A 21702-nucleotide genomic window follows, 5' to 3' on the forward strand; every position below is an offset into this window, starting at 1 on the left:
AAACTCGGCGCTGAAAGAAAACGAGTTTATAGTAGATTCTTCCTACGCGGTGACCGACAGTGGGAGCGAGGGGTGGAGAAGAGAGGGTCGAGGGAAGATCTGCGCAGCGGGCTGGAGGGTAGTGGAGCTAGGGATTTCAATTCAGCCATTTCCGCCATCTGAGGTGGGATGCAGGGTGGGGCAGATGACTGATCAACTGATCAGGGTTGAATTTGTGTCTCCGGGTAAGTTCCAAGCCAAATTCCAATATTCCGGAGGCAGAGAGTACATGTAGTACTACTCGCAACTGAATCACTTTTGTTTTATAACCGATAAATCTATAAAACGCAGCTATCTATGGCCGGTTCCGGCTTCATGGCCAGTAGTCGACGTCTATAGATAATATTTATCACACTTGATTTTGCCGATTTCTGCAGGCTACATGTACATGTACTTTCAAGTAAATTAAGATGTACCGGTTTACTCTCGCCCTTAAGCTAGCGCTGATCTCTCGTATGTTATTTGACAGCATTATGAAAGGGTACCATAATTTACATGAAGTATCTATTAGAAGTTAAAAAACAGCGAATTTCTGAAATTTAACAGCGCTCGAGCCGTCGGAACAGATATAGTCTACTTCTCATGTGCTTTATGTAGTTACATGTAAGTAGCTATAGCTAGATTTTACGCCTTCAAATGCTATATAAGCATCCATGTCTATATATTCCCGCATCTACATATAGTCATACGGATACACAGTCAATATTTTCCAGTCTAGTACTTGCTACACTTCATGAAAGTCACGTATACATGTAGTTTGATAGTTGACTTGATTATGAATCTCAAGGCAGAGTCCCGTCTCTAACTAGGATATACCAGCTAATCTGGTATACCTATACTACTTGTACAACGCCGAGTGTTCTCTTCTAGCTAAGGATACAGTGTTCTCAATATCTATCCTTACACTTCAATATACCTTTAGACCCTATAGCTACTTATATTTATATTCATCGTTTTCCAATGGTATGGCAAGTTTCTAAGTCGGGTACTGGGCGGCTAAGTACATATATCTACTATGAGGCTTGTCCCCGAAGTAAATAAATTTAGGGCAATAACATACACATACTGTGGTTGGTAAATCTACATACCTAACAGCACTAACATACACATACTGTGGTTGGTAAATCTACATACCTAACAGAGCGAATTTCTGTCTCAGTATAAGTCATTCACTTCAAACTCTGTCCCCCACCAAAACTGCTAAGCTGATTTAGAGCTTGGATTTCAGTAAACCGACATTGTTTGGGGGCTGACTGACCATTATCAATTGAATACTGAAGCTTTCAAGAGCGCTCCCGTTGATGGAGAACGCAGATACATGTATGTATATAGCTAGTAGAGTGCTATAAATAACCGCATTATATAGTAATTAGTTAGGAAGCTTTAGGCACAAAATCTCCGGTCCATGCAAAATCCATGTATATACTCGCTATCATCCATAAGAACCCGAAAATGCAAGTGACATTTACAAGGATTATTTGTATGTAGTGGCGCCGTTCTCCCCTAGAAATTATCCCTGGCTTATTCACCTGCATTTTCAGGTTCTTATGGATGATAGCGAGTAGTTGTGCCCATTTTGGTGGTCCAGCCACGGGTGTCACGTTGTGAGGCTCGTGCGTTCTTGGCGAGGCGTCAGCGGGGAGCAACAACTACGAACATTCCCCTCGTGTATCTAGCTGCCAGCTTCATACACTTCTTGGAGTCTCCAGCTATCAACATATCACGCGTATCTCAATCGTACCAATACCCGAGTCCTTTCCAAGTTCACCATGGTATCCACCTCTCTCTATTCTGGTGGTTCAATACCGACACATAATCCCCCGTTGCTAACCATGCTCGTGCACCAAATAGCTTCTCCTTGAATATCACAATCTCCTTCTAAAGTCAATCCTGACGGAGCGTTTCAATAGGTAAGTTTTAAAGCTTCTAACTTATCAATATCACACTTTAGATCACTGACAGCAGTTTGATACAGTGCAACCCCCGCCTCAATTGACCAGGTAATCTCCGACTTCGACGGAGTTACCTTCCACATCTCAACCCCGGAAACAAAAACCAAGATACTTGTTTCTATCTCTGTCAAATGCTTCTCGGATCTTGTCCAACACGGAGCGCTGGGAGTTCTAGAGCGAGAGTACGCTGGACTCATTACCGACGTTGAAGCCGGCTACGACTTCTCCTTAATCGTGGATCTAGAGAATCTCCCGGCAGAGCCAGGCATGTCTTCCCTTCGGTCTGTCGGATACTCGGAAAACTAACCTGAGAATTTCTGACAACAGAGGAGAAGGAGAACCTGATCCGTCGCCTTTCCCTATTGAAGCGGAACACCATGGCTGCACCGTTCGAGAAGGCGATTGATGAGCACCATCGCCTTGCAGAGGCTCAGAAGGGATTCACTACGGAGACCGCACCAACAGGAGAAGGGACGGAGGTTATGGTTATCAGATACAGAGAGGAGGAGGCCATGTACATCCAGGCTTCCCACGACCGTGTTACCGTTATTTTCAGCACTGTTTTTAGAGAAGAGACGGATAGGATCTTCGGGAAGGTCTTCCTGTCGGTATGCTGAGCTTACCTTCTGTCCCCCAAGTTTAAGCTGCTAGGCTAACTCTATGGGAAGGAATTCGTTGATGCCCGGCGACGTGCTATTCAAAACGCCCCGCAGGTCCTGTACCGGAACGATCCGCCCCTCGAAATCCGCAATGTAGCCGGTGTGAAGGACGATGGAACCGGTGAAATTGGATACATCACTTTCGGTGAATCCTCCGCCAATCCCTTGTAGGATAATTTGCTAACATACCCAGTTCTTTTCCCCCGTCATCTCACCCCTCAGCGACGAGAAGAGTCAATCTCCCATATCCAGACCTTCCGTGACTACTTTCACTACCACATCAAGGCAGCAAAGGCATATATGCACTCGCGAATGCGACGCCGTGTCGCAGACTTCCTCAAGGTCCTCAACAGGGCCAAGCCTGAAGTTGAGGAATCTGAGAAGAAAGAGAAGAAGACTGCTACTGGAAGAAGCTTCCGTGTCCAAGCTTAGTATTTAGCTTAATTTTTATGATTTGAGAGATGGAGATGAGGATAAAACTAGATTACTCAGCGTTCGCATTAGCATTCACTGGAAGCTTTGGTGGTATTTGATGTACAGATGATCGAGTGCTTTCCACACATGAAACTTGGGCCGCCAGAAATATAGAATCTTATTTGCCCCTTTTTAATGGGTGACATATCAGAGTCCCGGATCTGATCATGGTTGCGATTCTCTCCGGGCCTTTAAATATACGAGTGAGATATCATGACTAACCCCCGATAACCAGAGAAGCAACCTAGAGACGCATCAGCTCTTTGAAGCAAGACCCCTTCTCCCATCAGATAGTTATTTTAGGGAGTAAGAATTCCAATTACGACACTAATATTTCTCGCGTGGTTGTTATACCCCTCGAGTGGCGTTTCGTGGAATGGAATATCATTTTAGTCGTAGACATATTCCAATAGAAAGTTGTATACCACGAAAAACAGATAATTCAAAATCTCCTGAAATAGAAGGATTGGAGATCCCACAACCGAAAAGAATAGTCTTCCAAAACGCCAGAAAATTACATACCAAACGCCAGCTATTTACATGACAGAAATGCTACCCAGGAATCCTAGATAGCAAATGGTCCCATTTATCGGGTCTATACCTCTACCGGGGGTGGAATATCATCATATTCACTCCATTTCAACCAATTCCTAACATTCAAATCCTCCTTTCCCCTATCCCTCGGTGGCGGCACATCAGCAAACATGACCTCTGCTGGCAACCTAAAGCTAGCGCAATAATAACCTTTCTCCGGCCCAACCATTTTCACCAACTCTAGATGTTCCAGATCCTCAGGCCTAACCTTGTATCTTAAACCTCGACTAATCGCCCTACAGATGTGACGTTTCGTATTGTACATTGGTCCAGCCTTCTGGAAAATATACAGATGCACCAGTGGGAACTCCCTCTTAGGCAGGTTTTCGGCGTCAAAGAACTGGTTCTCAAGCCCATTGTAAGCGCCGATGAAACCTTCGAGAGAGGAGGTAGCTGTAGCTGGATTGTTCATAACAAAGTGGGAGAAGAATGGAGGGATTCTGAGATAAACAGGCGGGGGGTTGATTTCCTCCTCGGTTTTACCCGCTCTCCTGAGAATTTCCTGCACTCCTTCGGAATACTGGTGACTATAGACTTTAATTGGATTTCTGATCGCCGAAGGAGATCGGGAGAGCTTATAGAGGTTGCGAACAGAGGTGCGGATGAATTCAGTAGCCTCAAGCTTAAAAGGCTGAACAACTCCATGAACCTTTTAACGGCGGGGTGAGAAACAAATGTGGCAGGCGAGGAATTAACAAACGATTTACGCACCTTATTTATCATTATATTTTTTTTCAGGCTCTCAAACGCATCGGGATTGAAATCGTTCGCCCAAACGAGTATCCGATTCTTTGCTGCCGGGATCGCAAAAGGCCCTACTCCAGCCATGACATCCGCAACTGCTTCACCTGGTTTGAACATGTGAACAATACGTTGATGCTCATTTGCCAATCTGGAATTCCAATAGACCTTTGCAAAATCGAAGTGGAATTCACAGTTCCATTCGTTAACGACAACCTGTGTATCGGGGGACCCAGCGAGAAGTTCCATTGGAAATGTTCGAAACTCAGACCAAGACCCAACCGCCTCAATCTTGTTGACGACAGTCCTCACTTCTGGATTCTTGTCGAGAATTATGGCGCCGAGCATGTGTTTATAAGGAAGAAACTTGTTCTGAAGATTCAACTGTACAATATGTGCGACTCTAGTGGAGCTAGAAGGGCAGTCATTGACAAGTTCCTCTGGGAGAATTGCTTCTACTATCTCGTCTACCACATTTATAGTTATCAGAAGCGTTCTTGAGGAACAAATGCTGGGTGATGGACGCACTATATCCCCAATTCTCATATTTGAGATGCAGGTCGTGTGGGATCAATTCTAAAATTTGGCTTTTGACAAGATTTCTGGTGCTCTCACCAACTGTCGACAGGTCTAGGTGATGATCAGTCGAGAGTCAATATAGATATAAATCACAAGATGCATAAATCTCTCCTCCCATACCGTTATGCTTCACGTCTGGCTTTAATCTGACCAACATCCTCCTTTTCCCATCAGAATCTACCTCTGAGACGACGCTCTTGACCGAACGGGATCCCTTAAATATATCCTCAACGCATTCTTTCTGTACCCGTCCAACATTCTTTGGGTCGAATACATGCGCTGCTGTAATTTTAACGGTGTTTTGGAAGAAGGAACGATCCAGTGTGGTCATAGCACGGTTCACTGGAGGTAAGAAATAACGAGACATCTTGATTGACGAAGCGCTTCGCAAATACCATATAAACTACGAAGAAATTGATCAGCTGGAACAGATCATTGACACTTGGACAAAGAATAGGTGCGGAGCCGGAGATACATTATATCTTCTAGAAAAGTGACACTGGGTGAATATGAAACGTCTGAGCAAATCATGAAGCTCGAAACGGAAAATCTGCAGATGTGTGCCAAGGCGCCATGAGTGCCAAGGCGCTAACACGATAGGAAAACTTAAAATTGTTTGAACCCACCCCACGTACAACTGCACCAATTTGCTACCCATCTGATCTTGCTTCTTCACCTCACTACTAGTCAAAAAAAATGGGCAAATCTTTAAGAGCCAGTGAGTTCTCTCGACCTTACTATAATGATGATGCGATTGCGCTTCTAACATTCACACCTGTCTAGGTCGTATCAAGTCGAACAAGTCAAAACTTGCGGCTGCTGTCTTCCGCCCTGTGGAGGATGCGCGCACAGCTAGACTTTCGGCGAAACTCCTTGCGCTCGCAAACTCTGGAAAAGAGCCTATTCGTGGGCCTGGAGAGATGGAAGTTGAGGTCGAAACAAAAGGTATACTCGAAGTTTTCGATGCTGAAAATAGCTGGGTACTAACTGGCTGAATTACAGAGTCAGAGAAGCCCGAGGAACCTGCGCAAAAAGAAGGTATGTATATAACTTCTTATCTGGACCCCGGAGTTCGAACAAGATAATTTGAGGCAACGCTAACCCTCTCAAAGGTGCCATGGAAGTCGATGGTGAAAAGTTCACAGAACCATCAAAGAAAAAGATCAACGCGAGTAGAATTCGCCGACGTGGACGTCAATCGAGACATGCTGTTGTGTTCCCAGGTGTCCAGAAAGGAGGCAAAGGTGGGATCAGGTCAGGCGTTGGCCGAAGATCCAAGAGGACTTAGTTGACCTATGACTATATGCACAATGGGGTTGAGTCGAGAGTGCTTGTTTGCCTTCTCGGTGACTGACGGCTTCTTAATTTTCCTGGATTTGGGTGTTCATAGGTTTACTTCGTTCTTGCTCTCTAACTAGTTACATCAGTGGAGTCTTTTTTTTTTCTTTTTTTCTTTTTTCAATCCTCATCTTTCTCTCTCGTTTGTATATATTTGTATGTGATAGATCCACCATCTGCAACAACTTAATATCCACCGTGATCGATTCATAAACCATCGTCCGTATAACCTTAACTCTCAAAATAACATCCTAACAGTATCCACTCATCCGCATATCTTACAACCACGGTTCTTGAAGAGCCCGCCCAACAGTTAATCTATCATTTGGGTAGGGCTTCATCAACTTGGTGATAAATTCTCTTGCTCCAGGGCTTGCACCGACATCAACCAGTCTCTTTTCCGGGAATTTCCCTGTCATAACGTAGCGGTGAAGCCCATTTCCATCCGGGAAGGGCGTATCTCGTGTGAGGATATCATACAATACGCAACCTAGTGACCGATATCGACAGCACTGGTATAGACAGATGTTTCGTTCGAGATAAATCCCTGTATTTCAGGTGCCATATAGTTGCGGGTTCCAACCTCCGTCCGCAGTTCCGTATGGCCGTCTATTACTTGTTTCGTGACACCGAAATCGGCAATTTTGATCTTGATAGGGGACCATGAAACCACAAGAATGTTTTGTGTTTATTTATTATCAGCGGATATGATCCAAGCTTAAAAAAGTTATCCTGTGGGTTCTCAACATATGATTTTAAATCTCGGTGACAAAAGCCTTTGCCGTGCATTACTTGAAGCCCACGAAGTAACTGCTTTATGATTACCTTCTGTCAACTGTCAATACACTAGCCTACGGGTCATCACCCCACAAACATCATGCAGTCATAATCCGCAGTGATAATACTGACCGCTTCAGTCCGCATATATTATTACTCCACTGTCCTTAGCGCCTAGTTGAGTATTCAGGCAAACCCACACACTGAATCCGTTGTAAGACAAAAGCTGGCGCCAACACAGAGTCTCAGTGGCCTATCATATCCGATGAGACTATTAGCGCCGCGCAAAGGACGGCAAGGTGATGCAGAAATAAGATTCCTTATCTCGTAAGAGCTGCGTGTATGGTTAGAAGCCAAAAAATGCGTGGAACTAGTCTTCACTCTATCTACCAGTTTAGTGACCTGTAATACCGCTAGCATAGGCAAAGTAGTGCCTGGGTATGATGTGAAATTGGGAGATTATCAGATACGAAATCGTTATAGTTTACAGAATAAGCACCACTAAAGGGGACTTCTCAGAGGGTCACAGTGCTACACCCAAGACTACAGAGGTTTTTTGGCCCACGAAGTTTGAGAGGATAATACTCAAATTTCACTAAGGAATGGCGTAGAGGTTGTGGAGAGGGATGTCGGAGGACGTATAGTACTTCGATTTGTAGTCCTTTAAGGTCTCCAGGGTGTCGCATTCATGCTCGAGTCCCGGCACATACTCAACATCGGGTTACATACTTGGTCAGATACTAATGCCGTTAGATACGTCTGGAGCAATATAGTGGAGTATGATACTCCATACATTTAGTAGAGGAGAAGAAATGCGAGCCCTACGTACTACCCCGAAGCCCTAGTATACAGATTCTGGCCCGTACTTTCTCTATAGTCTTCCATAACTCTTTTTTTCTCCTCACCGGCCACGTACCTGACTGTTGACCATTCGTGCTGTGGGTAGTATCTAACTGACAGTATCTAACTCAGTAGTATTGCCGGAACTTGAATTCATGCTGCTCAGGAACGGAGCAAACATTAAGGGAAAAATCTTCCGAAGAGATTTCCACCATTGAGGTTTGTAGTTCTCCAAGGTTATGAGGATTCTGTGAAGCTTTTGTGAGGGAAGAGCGCAGAGACGACAGAGATTGGCCATCGTCCGCGGCCGGTCCGCTACAGTGTCGATACGCTTTCGATCCTAACACTAGCGTTATTTTTAAAGTATACGTGTATATATAGTAATGTACATACATGTGTTCATTCCATCCACTTCGCCGATAGTACAAAGTCTTTAAAGCAACAAAAGATTTATAATCATGAAATATCACTCGCAGTCATGTGAGCTATCCAAAAATCGTCTAACGCCATTCTAGAAACTAATGTCCCAGTAGATGTCTCTCTTTAATATATAGTTTCTGTTTTTAGATACTCCATTGAGGGTGCTGGTTTAGCAAGATGGTTCTATTAGGCTGGCTGTGTGGGGTGGGGAGTAGAAGGGGATTTATGGCACGAAGAACTATGTGCGTGACCCCCCAGAAATTACCAGCTATTTAGAGTCAGAGAGAGCGATGTATTGGATACATTATAAGACAGTACACTAACGTAGAGGGAGCCAATGGCAAGTAGAATGAAGAGTTAACTCTAAGTCGCTAAGTGACAGGTAAATTCCTATATCAGCTTTTATTCCGCAAATACTTCCTTTAGATGTGTTGAATACATTTCCGTGACGAACGGGGCTAGGCAATGATTCCTTGATTACTACATGTTCATATCTTCACTCACTCTATCGAGTGATCTTACATGATTGTAATTCCTACTTTACAGCAATCCCCTTACAACATATTATTGAAATCCTGACGAGACAGAAGGTTAGTTTAACCTCGTAACATTTATTGCGAGAAGAAAGTGAATTTCAGATCTCCAGGGGACATCTACATACTCTCAGACATCGTTGTTCCCTGTATTCCCTGCATAACTACGTACCAAGCTTTATGCCTACCTGCCATACACCCAGAGTCAGGACCAATGACTTCAAGAGCAATGACCTGTAGTCATAAGGTCTAGGGTCAACGGCAGCCACTGTAGTAAGGATTAACAATAATCGGCTATCACTCCGCTGCCAGACATAATACACGGCCGGGTATCTTTCTTTTCAGGATAACTACATTACCGCCTTTACCCCATAAGTTATAAGCCTTATTTTGAGCTCTAAGACGCAGAAAAGCCTTAAATAAGGCATATGTCTCAAAAAAGCAAAAAATAAGCCTGTTTTGGGCGAAAGCATGACATTTTGCTCAGCATTATCTCTAAATCAAGCTCTTCTAAGACCTCTTCTGGTATTAGATTTATCGAATAAATAAGAATTAGTAAAATCGGTCAGGATTATAGGCATTTACGGGTGCTAAGGCTGGGTTAGGGTTAGGCACTTAGCAAATATTAAACCGTGTTCTTCCATCTGTTCTTTAATACCCTCCCCTCTACCTCTCTACCATCTCCGCCCCCTCTACTCTCCTAGCACCACCCCCCCCTCCCCAAATCAAAAACATAGGCTAATCAGCGAATCTAGCAGCAGCAGCAGCACCGAACCAAGCACCAAATCGAGCATCAAATAGAGCAGCAAATCGAGCATCAAATCGAGCACCAAATACAGCACCAAATACAGCACCGAATGCAGCACCAAATCGAGCACCAAATCCACCTAATTGAGCGAAATAGGTCGATAGGTCGATAGGCAGGTAGGCAGGTAGGTGGGTTAAATAGATTGTCTTAAAACCATAGTCTAATAAGGACCTTAAAAAGAAATAAGAGAAAATTATCAAAGAAGGCGAATATCATGCTTATATAAGCCTAAAATAAGGCATAAAAAAAATACCCCTCTAGGCGGTAAAGTAATCAATTAGTTTCCAAATTTGTTTATTCCATATTCCGCGTTGTTTCTTGGGCTGCAGATACCGCTCTGATCACTAATTAGCTATACCCGCATACCTGTCCACCCGCCCACCTACATAACCTCGCCCGGAACACTCCGAGATCCTGCAAGGTATCCATGGGTGCGATGTCTCGCTTCCACTCTTACCCCCAGCTGTAGTTCTCGAATCTCCAGCCAACCACAGTCAGATCGGACTATAGCCCGCATACTCTCGTATGATTTTCGTGTTGTATGCATACACGTCGGAGGGGTACTTGCTTCAGCGGTTTTCGTGTAGTTATGCACGTGGTATGTACATGTGCATACTTTAAACCCACGCTGTCGGGCCAAAAGTGCCGAAGTGCACCGTTCGAGAAGATGGCCCGTAGGTGTGAGGGGCCTGTACATTGGTGGATAAGCAAGCCTTATCGCACTTTCCCGGACATATTGGTATGGTCGTGGTGGAGGTTTGGTATGCCCTACATGGTATTGATAAGGTAAAAAGAGTTGATGGATGGATGGGCGGATAGGATGGGAGGGCGAGAGGATAGTTGGAGAGGATGGTTTGGTATGAGTAGATCAGGTTTAGAATGGAACTGGGTAACAGATGCTGTGACAGGTGGTGTGGTTTCTGTTTGTATATTGACAACAACATGCATCGGCGAGGGTCGACGGGAATGGGTGTGTATTTTCATAAAGTATCACTCGGGCCTTAGCGCACCCCACGCCAAAAGTTGGCGAGTTTCACAGGCTATCACTCGCCCTTGGCTACTATTTCATTTCCTATCAGAGTACCGAATTTTTTTTAAAAAAAAGCTAAGCTAGTTCGACATCATTCAACCTCGAAAATCCACCCTCCGGCGGCTGCAACCAATTCCTCTCGTCGTACGGATACTCTCCCTCAATAACCTACATGCAAACACACATATCAGCCCCACCTACCCTACAGCGACCAAAAGTGGAGGAAGAAAAAGGAACACAACTTACATGGAAAGTATAAATCCACCTCGAATTGGGGCTCAGATTCTTTTCGCTTTGATGCAGAACATTCCCATGAATCAAAACCAAACTGCCCTTCTTTACTGGTCCCAATACAAATCCGTCGCCCTCGCCCTCCCTTTCCACGCCCCCCTTCTCCCGGACTCCATTCGCCTGTCCCTCCTTCAAGTCCTCAAATCCCGTTCCACCCTCCGGTAGCCTCACTAGTCGCTTCTTGATCGGCGCCCACTTATGACTCCCCGGCACAAAACTCAAGCAACCATTCTCCGGTGTCGTGTCCTCGAGCGCATACCAGAATCCGATGGCGCTCGGCGGATCAGTGTATAAGAACGTCGAGTCTTGGTGGGACAACACCGCGCCGCCAATCTCTGGCTGCTTGCAAATAATCATGGACTGCATGACATTGGGATCGCGGAAGCCGAGGGACTTTGCGATCGACCGGTTGAGCGGTGTCATTGTCATCTTTGCGAATAGGGGGGAGTTTGTGTGTAGGGCATGACCAATCTTGTTGATAGCTTTGGCTTTGGGCTTGATGAGTTCGCCGGCGGAGGAGAAGGCACCTACGACGGGTGTTAACTAACTGTTGAGGAGCGAAGATGGTGGGTGGGGTGGCAAACCTTTTTCGAAGAAAAAACGCACTTTGTCGTTGCTGTTGAGGAAGTAGTCATCGCCAATGTGCTTGTCGCCGTCGCCAGTGGTGAACTTCGTCATGGGGTGGCCCTCCAGTGGGAACTCTACAATCAAAGGTTATACGTTAAACCATGCGGAGAAGGTAGAGCTTAAAGATAGCTATCCCAACTAACCATTCAGAAGCTTCGCCGTCTCATCCACAAGCTCCTTCACCACTTCTTGTGATATCGCATCTGGGATGATTAGGTATCCATTCTCCTCCCAAAAGGACAGCTGCTCCGAGGTGAGGCCGGTTATGGTCATTATGCTAGAGTTTAAGCTGAGAGAGAGAACGACTTGTGAGGTACGACAGCTAATAGAGAAAAAGGTGGGGTGGTGGGGATATCCGTCGGATTAATATCGATTGTCGCATGACCAGATGCCCCGGCTTGGCGCGGGCGGCTCCCTGTACCGAGGGAGATACCCGATGAGTGCTTCGGCAGCTTCCGATACTTCCTTGCGGTAGCAAAGACGACGGGAGATGGTTTTCGGAGGATTAAAGTTGTATTGAACTGCGCCTGGGATTGTTTGGGCGCGAAAAATAAACTGGTTTGATTGACGAGTGATTTTTGATGATAGAGGGGGATCACTATGAGGGTTAACTAGGGCTCCCTATCCAAGCGAACTTGGAACCTCCATAGTTTGGAATCTCTGTGATTTTCAAGGACTTGGAATGGCTATGGTCGAAGTCAGGACTAGCAAGAAAACTGCGACACTCTTAGTTTTGAAACCTGTGATAGTTAGCTATCAGCCCAATATATAACACAAGGAACAAAAATACCTGAGTAAACATAAGTACGTCCATGGCCATAGAAGCATCAAAACTTTTATTTTACCAATTCCCGTCAAGACGATAACACTGTGAAGGAAAGAATCAAGAACCCCAGCAAGCACTTAAACCCACACAAACATATATTACCATTAGACCACCATTGCATAAATGGAAAGTAATGTATATTTAAGAGCCTGGCATCTTAAATATTACTCCCTTACGAGTGTCTCTCCTTTTCAAATACGGAAATCAATAGCGTCGATATCTGTTGATTGTAGGGGCCGGAGTGGTTAAAAATATAATCCGCTGTTGTAATTGTGGATACAGCCGTGGACGTTGAAAAACAATGATTTCTCCTCGGCTATTTACCCCATATCATTGTGAGATATAACTGTCATTTCAAGGATGGCAATCACTGACCTGAGCTGACACCAGTGTAGAATGATTCCCCAAACCGAGACCACTGTCAAATTGAAGCTGGAAGCTGCAGCGAAGTGTATTTCCCAGATAATCGGTGCTCCCTCCATAGTCCAATTGATTTCTACCTCATAGAGTCCAAATTTCCAGTAAGAGTGACGAGGGTGGGAGGATTAGCTAGATCGTCGGTTTAGATCATACCAGATCACTCGACTATCAACTGCCTCCCCAGTGTAAGAGCAGGCAGTAGTAATAGTCCCGCGTATATGTAGCCAACAAGATGTGTTGATAGTGAAGGAAATATCACATAACTTTATGGCTCCAAGCGGGTGGTAGGCCTGAGGGGGAGCGGAGGGATAAGCTTGTTTGCAGCCCAGCGAAACAAAAGAAAGAAAGAAAGAAAGAAATTAAAGAGAAATAGCGTAGGAAGTAGAAAGAGGAAGTAATTTTTTGGAAAAAGAAAGATTAAAAGGGGCAAAAAGAGAAACTTTTGAAAGGGGAGGGGAAACGCCTTCAAACTCCAAACTCCATCAATATAGCACAATAAAGACTCAACTGGTTATCAGCTAGTTAGCTGATAACACAGGTCCATTTTTTTTTCTTTTGATCATCTGAGTTGTCGGTTTCCTCGGCTACCGCTTGTGCTTGTGCTTGTGCTTGCTTATGATTATCATCACACTCTTTCTCTGTTCCATCATCATTTTGTCAGTAACTTAAGCATCTAGTGATTTGCAGAGTAGCCAGTTACATACTTCCACAGCTACCGTTGCGATATCGCACCCCCAACGTCGTGTCAAATGGGCAGGCCACATTTGACAACTTGTACAATGTATCGTTTCCGCAGCTCACAATTGCATATGTTGTGTGGCCTAGGATTCATGCTATCAGGCAGTGTAGAGCAGCAAACGATAGGGAACAACATACCGCACGACCACAGAGTTGGTGTATGTCTGCACATCGGGGATGATATTAGATTGTATGTAAGTGTGAAAATGTATCAAGGAGGGAAATGGTTGGATTGGTAGAGTGAGGATTAGAATGTTTAAGTTTAACGCAGGATATTATTACTCATCAATAATGTCCCCGTGAACTACATGTAAGTAGAAAGTGTGAGAAGCGAGTGTACGTACTACAGCTATACATAATGTACAATGTAAAGTAGGGAAAGGGAAGGAACGAATGAATTCTAGCTAACAAAACATTAAACTCCAGCCTCTCACCAGATAGCAAACCCACAGTGAAGATATATACAACCTACAAAACCCTCAAAATAACAGAAACGCCGTCATCGCTACCCAGAGCTAAGATATAGACAGGAATAGAATAAACGGTAACCACTCTTATTAAAGAAAATAAACAATTTCTAAAGGGTAATGTCCTAAAATTCCCTTGTGTTGAAAAATAATCAAATGCCGTCCCAGAACCCCCCCAATATATGCTCTTCACCCGAGTCAACAATTTCCTTCTTGAGCTCTCTAGCCCTTTCTATAATTGCCTCCACACTGCGATTCTCTAACTCTGCGCGGTATCTATTTTTTATTCTGGAGAAGCGAGTTTCTGATCGATATAGCTTTGTTAGTAACCATTCAATTCCTGTAGGTACAGAGAAGATGCATACCAATTGCGCCCCCGTGAAATCTCGAGATGCCGTCGAGTAGGGCAAAGGTTTCTGAGTCTTCCCAATCGTGGTCTTCTAATACCTCCACTTCTCCCTCGTCTTTTTCTAATCTCTCTTCTCGTTCCCTTGCTTTTTTCTGTCGCTCTCCAAATCCTTCAACACGGACGATTTCTACGTCATCTTCGTCGATGATGATGGGGAGGACTTCTTCCACATCAGATTCTTCCTCCTGAGCCTCTTGCATTTCTTCCTCATTTTCATCTACCTGTTCCTCTACACCATCCCCTTCTCCCGTTTGCTCTTCATGGTAATGCGTCTTGTCTCCCTCGACCCCCTCTTCTACTCCCCCTCCCCTATGATCATTTACGACCTCTTGCTCATCTTCATCGTCATCGTCTCGTATGATAACAGTCTCCCGCGTCCCCTCTCCTGTTTCGTTTTCTGCTTCTTTTTTTCTCCGCCTTTCATCTCGATCCGTATGAAGGCTATCGTCCAATCGTCTTACCCTCTCTACAAGTTCAATCCTTCTCTTTTTCTGTATGCGGCTCTCCGGCCTTCCTTCCTCTTCGTATCCATCCTCTCCGGTCTTTCGCCTCTTTCTTCCTCGTTCGTCCGCGCTTTCAGGTGTGTTATATCCATAACCGCTCCCCTCTAAGTCGGCCAAGACGCTCTTTACCCTTCTCTGTGATGCCTTTCTCTTTTCATCGTTTTCTTCCTCTTCTCCTTGCTCTGTCACCAACCACGCCATATTCTTATATCCACGCTTCTTCATTGTCTTCCTAATGCCCGCACGGCATTTCTCGATATTCTTCCTCTGCGTGTTGTTGTGTTTCAGGAACCTATTAAAAATAAGCTCGAAGTCCTTGGTCTCCTGCTCGAAATACGCCAGCCTCAACATTGCCTCATCGAATACCCCCAGTTGGAATTTCTCCTCTTTGGATAACTGTGGGGCATCATTATTGATTATGACATGTGTCAGATCACTCAGCAAATTCAGGTAGCCCTTATCCTTGCCCGCGACTACGTGTTGGAGGGGCTTTAGGACTGCAAAGGCGGCGCTGAGGTCTTGCATGCGGCTTCGCACATTGGCAAGTGCTTGATCATACTGCTTCGTGCGGAGCGTGAAAAGGGTAAGGTCATCAATTTCTTGATCGTCCCCGGAGGGGCTGGTATCGGTATCAGAAGCTGGTTTGGGGGTGGGTGAGTCGTCATAGTCGAGGTAGGACTTGCGCTCGCGGCGCATCTGTCGGATCTTGGGAAAGTGTTTTCCTATATGGAATGGACTAACTTCACGTACGGGCGAGGAGTCTATGAGGGAGTCATCGGGCTCCGAGTCTTCATCGTGTGAAGCAGAATCAGAACCTTTCGATGGGGGTTCGACGGGAGAATTTACAGCAGCCCGGAGGATCTCATCCATCTCCTCTTGCTCCTGGGTTTCCTGTGCAGACAGCAAAGGCGGCAATGGGTCACCTCCCGGGGTGGATGGTATTCTCGGTGGTGATGAAGGTAGTGGTTGATCGCTGCTCTCTGGAACGTTTCTGCTCCTGCTCCGGGTCCGGGGTATGCTCTGTGCATCTCCTACAGACTGCGCTCTGCGAGATTTCCTTCCCTCAGATTTGCTTCGTGAAGCGATTTCTCCACCCCCTAGGGAGTGTGCTCTACGAGTAGAGACCTGGGATTCTTCTACTTCTTCTTCCTCCGTCTCAGATTCCTCGGCATTTCTCTGTAGTGATGCTGGAAACGGCCCATTGGAGAGCACAATAACCTCTTGCGTCTCCATCCTCGGAAGATTCCTTTTACCGGAGGTCCTCTTCTTCTTTCCCCCGGGCTTCCTCCCCATTGCAGGCGCCACGTTATCTTTCTCGGGAGCTCTCTCATCTGCACTATCGACAGGCTCTGGAGACGCGCGTGACTTCCTGTTGGCTGTTGGTGGTTTATTCCGAACCTTGGGTGGAATGGCTTCGAGAGTTGGATGCTCGGAGCGGGTAGATCTTTTGGGTGGCATCACGAATGGGGTTCTGAGGTTGGTGATGATGTAGGCACGTATGTAGGTATGTATGTGGAATTATGGGATGGGTGGTGATGGTGCGTGACCGCGTATCTGTCGTCGTGTCTTGATGGATGGTATTGGATAGCTGACCGGAGATTTTTTTTTTGTTGAGGGTCTTCGGGGCGTATGATTGGATTAGATTGTAGATCTTACTATCAGACTTCTCGGGAGCTCATAATCGTTTACAATTCAAATAATTCGTGTTCAAATCCTCGGGATGAGCTGACAGCAGCTGGAAGATAGGGCAATGATCTTTTTTTATTTTTTGTTCTTTGTTGATACCCGCTTGGGCAGATAATCAGATGAGACACCTTTCCTGCACAGATTTCAAATGTCAAGAGATATGCGGTGTGTATGTTTTTTCTCCAATTCAATTGGTGGGAGTTGGCGTGAGAAGTCGTGATGTTTGTGTTTACATTTTCCCCATACCGGGATATGATCATCATCTAGCTCTTTCTTCACTTCACTTGGCAGACCAGATGAGCAATTCCGTCATCGATCACCAGACTCTGCACTTCCACAGAGCAGAGTATATCAACACCCAATGACCCTTCACCCTCCTTCTCAAACCTACATAATTCGTCCTGACCTACATAACACTCCACTACGGGCGATTCGTCGAGGAGAACTCTGCAAGTCCAAACACCTCTATGTCTACATACAAAAGAATCCTCACGATCAAGACCCTTTATGCAGATCCGCGCTAGAGTAATGATGCTGTGCAGCCGCGCGCGGTAAGAATCGAGGGTTCATGCGCAAAAGAAAAAGGACTGCTATTTTCTACGAAGACTACGAAAGAGAGAGAAGAAGAAAAAAGCAAGCAAGTCTCGTGGTGAGAAAGTCTCGTATGTATGTATGTTGGGCGGTATGGGACTCAATCAGTTCACTTCTTAGAGTTCTATGACCACACTCTACATGAGGAGTACAGTCATTTTTCACCCTTACACTACTCTTGCGTACTCTTGTTGGGCCCCAACTACATGTACTCTCTTCCTGCCGGCCTCAGAGTCAACAAAAGTAGGCAGTCACGATGCATTGCGAGGTAGCCGAACCAACCACTGCCACAGTATGTCGACCAAGGCCGGTTTGCAATACGACGCTGTGGGCCAATCCTTTGAGTACGAAACGCCTACCATACAGTCTATCTACTCTACTCTACCCTACCCCGCAAAAGAGGTTCATCTGGAGGGGGGTATCCAATGGCCGTATCTACAGCACCAGCAGAGGAGGACGCCGAAGGGGGGTACCTACTCTACTATGCTATGTACCCCCCACGCATGAATGAATGAGAAGTGGGCGAAGTAGAGTACCTACAGTGGCCCTACAGATGCAGGTTCTATGAGTCTCGAGTAAAGTGCTTTCTTCACTTATCTACTTTATGCTTTAGAGTAAGTGGAATGTCTGAGTGCATTTCCTTTTATTTACATACATGGTCTAGAGTACTCTCCATCCATCCACACAGAATCATACAGAGTCAGACAACTGACATCACCAGAAAGAACACACATGGCCAGGAAAAAAAAATTACACAGGTCGCGCGCGCGACGAAGAAGGCTTCTGCTTCAAATTCAGACTGGCAAAAAGATACCAGCTGCAGCCCAGATGATAGGCACCCACATACATAGATCCTAACAACGTGGTATGAACAAAGAATAACAAAAAGAGCACCGTTTAACACGGTGCTAAGAATAATAAAATAATATAATAATAGTAATAAATAGGTCCCAATAAGAAAAGAATAAAACGCCGCACTAATAAATAGATCCAAGAACCCCCCGAGTAAAAAGAAGATAAATATATATGAAATTTGGTAGGTTGTACCAAGGCTCCCTGGTCAGCTCAATCCTGCCCGTCCTCGCCCGCCCGCCAGTATCGACACAGTTATATATAAAAAGACAAAAGAAAATATGTAGGTTTACTCGAAGAGAGTAAAAAGTGGAGACGCCATGCAGTCAGTCCGTCTACCAATGATCTCGCAAAAAACGCCCCTGCCAGAAGAAAAAGTCCAAAAATACAAATGCAGGAAAAGAAGACATTAAAAAGAAGAAACCCATCGCGCGCTAATCCGGTCCCAACCCAATCCAGAAAGAAAGAAAAAAGAAAACTCGTGGTTCGCGTCGCATCATTAATCGTTACAATCTATCTAGCGCAGAAAAAAATAACAAGAAGGGAGAAAAAGGTATCAAAAAAGGCTTCAATGAGTTATCGCGGATCGAATGCCAACCCGGGTTTTCATCAAAGTATGGAGGTGGTGAATGTACAGCTGGTGAGGTCACCGATGGGAAGAGGGTGGGGTGAGAGTATTTGATTTGCGTGAGGGTGAGAGGTTTTTGGGGATATCGATATCGATTTGGAGCGTCGGTATCGAATTGGAGGATTTACAGTTCCGTCGATTCAATCGACAGGAATTGAAGGCATGACATCAAGTCCAAGTCCTTAAATCAGGGCGAAGGAGCCTTTACAAACGTTAGTATAGTTCATAAAATCTCGGATATATCAACAAACAACTTACGTTTCAATCACTCGCACGAAACCCGTTTTTCCAAATTTTTCTCAATTCAAAGCTTCGACTTGAACACCTTTCCCCACCACCCTCCGATCCAGCTATCCCCCCTCTGCAAGTTCCCTGGGCGCGGCTCTCCGTCTGAGCCTACAGAGTTGACTGAGTCCCTCCTGTTTCCCGACTTGTCGTGGTGACCATGTCCCTCGTCTGATGAGTCCTCCTCCTCGTCGTCGTCGACGTTTACAAAGTGAGGCTCGGGGAAGAAAACCCAGTTGTTGTCAAGACCTTCCTGTAGCGTGAATTTGCTCGGTCGGTTTGGTGAGTACATTTGTGAAGGCTCTGCTGAGGCAGGATGTTGCCACGGTGCTCCTTTTGCTGACATTGTGTTTTAATGGTAGTATAGTTGTTATATAACTTTGATGATATAATAGTACTTTGGTTGAGTAGTAGTAGCAATAGTAGTAGCGGTAGTAGTAGTAGTGATGGTACTAGTAGCAACTAATTTTCGAACAATAATTTCAAGGTTTGATGTTTTGCTAGATCGAAAAAAAAAAAAGGTCCAAAGGATGCGGGGGGATGTGAGGGATGTTTATACTTCTTGCCATAAGCCATGTCCCCCCCATCCACAATTTGAACCTTTTGTGCTGCAAGGAACCGGGTCGTGGCGCGTTACGTGTCGATCTGGTGAGTGGACAGCTTTAAATGGTAAGTAATTCTGCAGCCGCTGCACAAGACAAGACAAGGTCTCAGACACACACACCCACGCACACAAATTCGAATTCACAAACATGACCCTCCCTATGCAACTACCATTCTCTACAGGAGGTGGTGAGGGTGGTGGGCATGGGAGGGGTTAGAGCCTACTCTAGAGGACTCTAGGTTACTGTTACTCACCCCTAGGACCGACAGGCCGACCCGGAGCATTGACGAGTAAATGTGAAAGCATGAAAAAACCTACAGAAAAAATATATAACAAGTTGACAACACCTAGTGTGCCATGCAGGTAACGACTCACTTGGAAGGCAAATCCGATTACTAGTAGGTTATGTAGAGTATGAGACTTTAGGGAGGAGCATATATGTAGGCAGTCCAATCCAAACAGATGTCTGCAGCTCCGTCCTAGCCTATCCCATGCAATTAATTTCTGTCGGAAAACTTTTTGCTGACACCTTTGAGTGGTGTAGGTACTCTACTCTGCTCTAGGTACGCCCGAGTCTCCCCACTACGAGAAATTCGAGACGGAGGAGCATCCCCCCCATCGTATTACAATCCTTCATCACAACAGCTAGAGTAGATGACCAGGAGAAAGGGAGTTGTGTATATAGATATTCGGATTTCGGGTACTGCTGCCTTAGACAAGTCGATATTATGCCATCATCATTCATCACCCCCGCCTTGGTCCACCCAGTAATACGAAAAAAAAACGGGGAAAGTCGTTGTTTCTTTTGTTTTTACTTTTACCGAGTAATCCTTCTACTCCTCTCTACATACGGCGACTTCTTCTGCTGTCGGAGGGATAACCTGCCACAAAAAACCAAACCACAACAAACATCCCTTCCTCACAAAGTGACACATGATTTTGGTTTGCTAGCTGGCTGGTAGGCTGGCGGGCCCAACGACCCAACGAGCCAATAGCAGCCTGCCGCGTGCTTCGTCGCTGTGAGGCCCCCTCTTTCGGATTCTGGGTGGAGGTGATGGATTTGGCCGTGGTGGTAGTTTGTGCGGCTTAAAAGCTTGGCTAGTATGGATTTCTACATATTGGAGAATTGAGGAGTTCCCTTGTGATCTCCCTCTGAATCCCTAACCACCCCGCAGCGAAACAAATATTTCCATCCTGCGGCGGAATAGTCGGGACCCGGGAAAACCGAACCTAGCCGTTGACTTTTACCTGGGAGTTTGTGGAACGTCGGAGCAGTTAGCTTCTCGGTGGTACATACCCGTCGTGTGTGTATGTAGGTGCTCTATCTACGTACTCTACGGTTCTGTGATTCCTGGCACTGCTTTGCTGCGTTGTGCTTATGAGGTGGTACTTGGAACTGCCTGAATGACCTTTTGCTTCAGGGTCCGGCTAGCGCTACCTAGCGCAATACTCCACTTAGCAAGGGAGAAAAGAAGAAAGAGGGTGGCTGAGGCTGATGTAAGTAAAAGTGAGATGTTTATGCACCTTACTCGACTCTAGAATACCCTACCCAGAGTACTAACCCCGATTCCTAAGCAAGCATAAAACATTATGCGAGCAACAACGAGAACGCGAAGTGGGCTTGTGGGAAGCACCTGGAGGATCAACGAGCGAACGAAACAGAGGTGGCGGTAAAACAAGGAGACGAGATCAATCAGATCTGAAATGCGGCGCGCACAGTCCTTCTCCTCAGTCTGACAGAAATAGAAACAAAACCCCCAACCCAGACCCATCCAGACATCTCCAGAGAGGGCCAGGGTAGAAACAAAATTCCATGCTTGAATAATAGAATCAAATGAATAAATGCGTGAGGCTGTGGATTTGAGGCACTTTGGCAAACAGGATATTGATAGCTATCGATCATGGAATTTGATAGGGTGGCCATGGTATGGGATGGGTACACAAATAGGATTACTCGTAGAACAATGCCAGCGGGCCGCCCGCGCCCGACG

At 45.6% G+C, this 21702-nt stretch overlaps 6 protein-coding genes across 6 annotated transcripts; 2 read left to right on the forward strand and 4 right to left on the reverse strand.

The window, feature by feature from the left end:
- Positions 1 to 1808: 1808 nt before the first annotated feature.
- Positions 1809 to 3082, forward strand: H6S33_010161 (uncharacterized protein; the record flags this gene model as incomplete). Its single annotated transcript, XM_044841516.1, has 6 exons — positions 1809 to 1811; positions 1891 to 1949; positions 2015 to 2256; positions 2319 to 2599; positions 2660 to 2795; positions 2844 to 3082. 6 exons carry the CDS (start codon positions 1809 to 1811, stop codon positions 3080 to 3082), a joined length of 960 nt encoding a protein of 319 aa, XP_044697304.1.
- A 637-nt stretch (positions 3083 to 3719) lies between these two features.
- On the reverse strand, positions 3720 to 5405 carry H6S33_010162 (uncharacterized protein; the record flags this gene model as incomplete). The annotated part of the gene is made up of 4 exons (XM_044841517.1): positions 3720 to 4367; positions 4430 to 4926; positions 4988 to 5089; positions 5159 to 5405. The coding sequence occupies 4 exons, from the start codon at positions 5403 to 5405 to the stop codon at positions 3720 to 3722; spliced, it is 1494 nt and encodes a 497-aa protein (XP_044697305.1).
- Positions 5406 to 5734: 329 nt separating this feature from the next.
- Positions 5735 to 6326, forward strand: H6S33_010163 (uncharacterized protein; the record flags this gene model as incomplete). The annotated part of the gene is made up of 4 exons (XM_044841518.1): positions 5735 to 5756; positions 5822 to 5983; positions 6041 to 6076; positions 6151 to 6326. The coding sequence occupies 4 exons, from the start codon at positions 5735 to 5737 to the stop codon at positions 6324 to 6326; spliced, it is 396 nt and encodes a 131-aa protein (XP_044697306.1).
- Positions 6327 to 10859: 4533 nt separating this feature from the next.
- H6S33_010164 (uncharacterized protein) lies at positions 10860 to 11975 on the reverse strand (the record flags this gene model as incomplete). Its single annotated transcript, XM_044841519.1, has 4 exons — positions 10860 to 10952; positions 11031 to 11602; positions 11660 to 11776; positions 11846 to 11975. 4 exons carry the CDS (start codon positions 11973 to 11975, stop codon positions 10860 to 10862), a joined length of 912 nt encoding a protein of 303 aa, XP_044697307.1.
- Positions 11976 to 14305: 2330 nt separating this feature from the next.
- On the reverse strand, positions 14306 to 16523 carry H6S33_010165 (uncharacterized protein; the record flags this gene model as incomplete). The annotated part of the gene is made up of 2 exons (XM_044841520.1): positions 14306 to 14457; positions 14519 to 16523. The coding sequence occupies 2 exons, from the start codon at positions 16521 to 16523 to the stop codon at positions 14306 to 14308; spliced, it is 2157 nt and encodes a 718-aa protein (XP_044697308.1).
- A 2603-nt stretch (positions 16524 to 19126) lies between these two features.
- Positions 19127 to 19453, reverse strand: H6S33_010166 (uncharacterized protein; the record flags this gene model as incomplete). Its single annotated transcript, XM_044841521.1, has 1 exon — positions 19127 to 19453. The coding sequence occupies one exon, from the start codon at positions 19451 to 19453 to the stop codon at positions 19127 to 19129; it is 327 nt and encodes a 108-aa protein (XP_044697309.1).
- Between the last annotated feature and the right edge of the window lie 2249 nt (positions 19454 to 21702).

Source organism: Morchella sextelata (assembly GCF_020137385.1).
Source record: "Morchella sextelata strain SCLS chromosome Unknown scls_4, whole genome shotgun sequence".
In the NCBI taxonomy this organism is placed as follows: domain Eukaryota; kingdom Fungi; phylum Ascomycota; class Pezizomycetes; order Pezizales; family Morchellaceae; genus Morchella; species Morchella sextelata.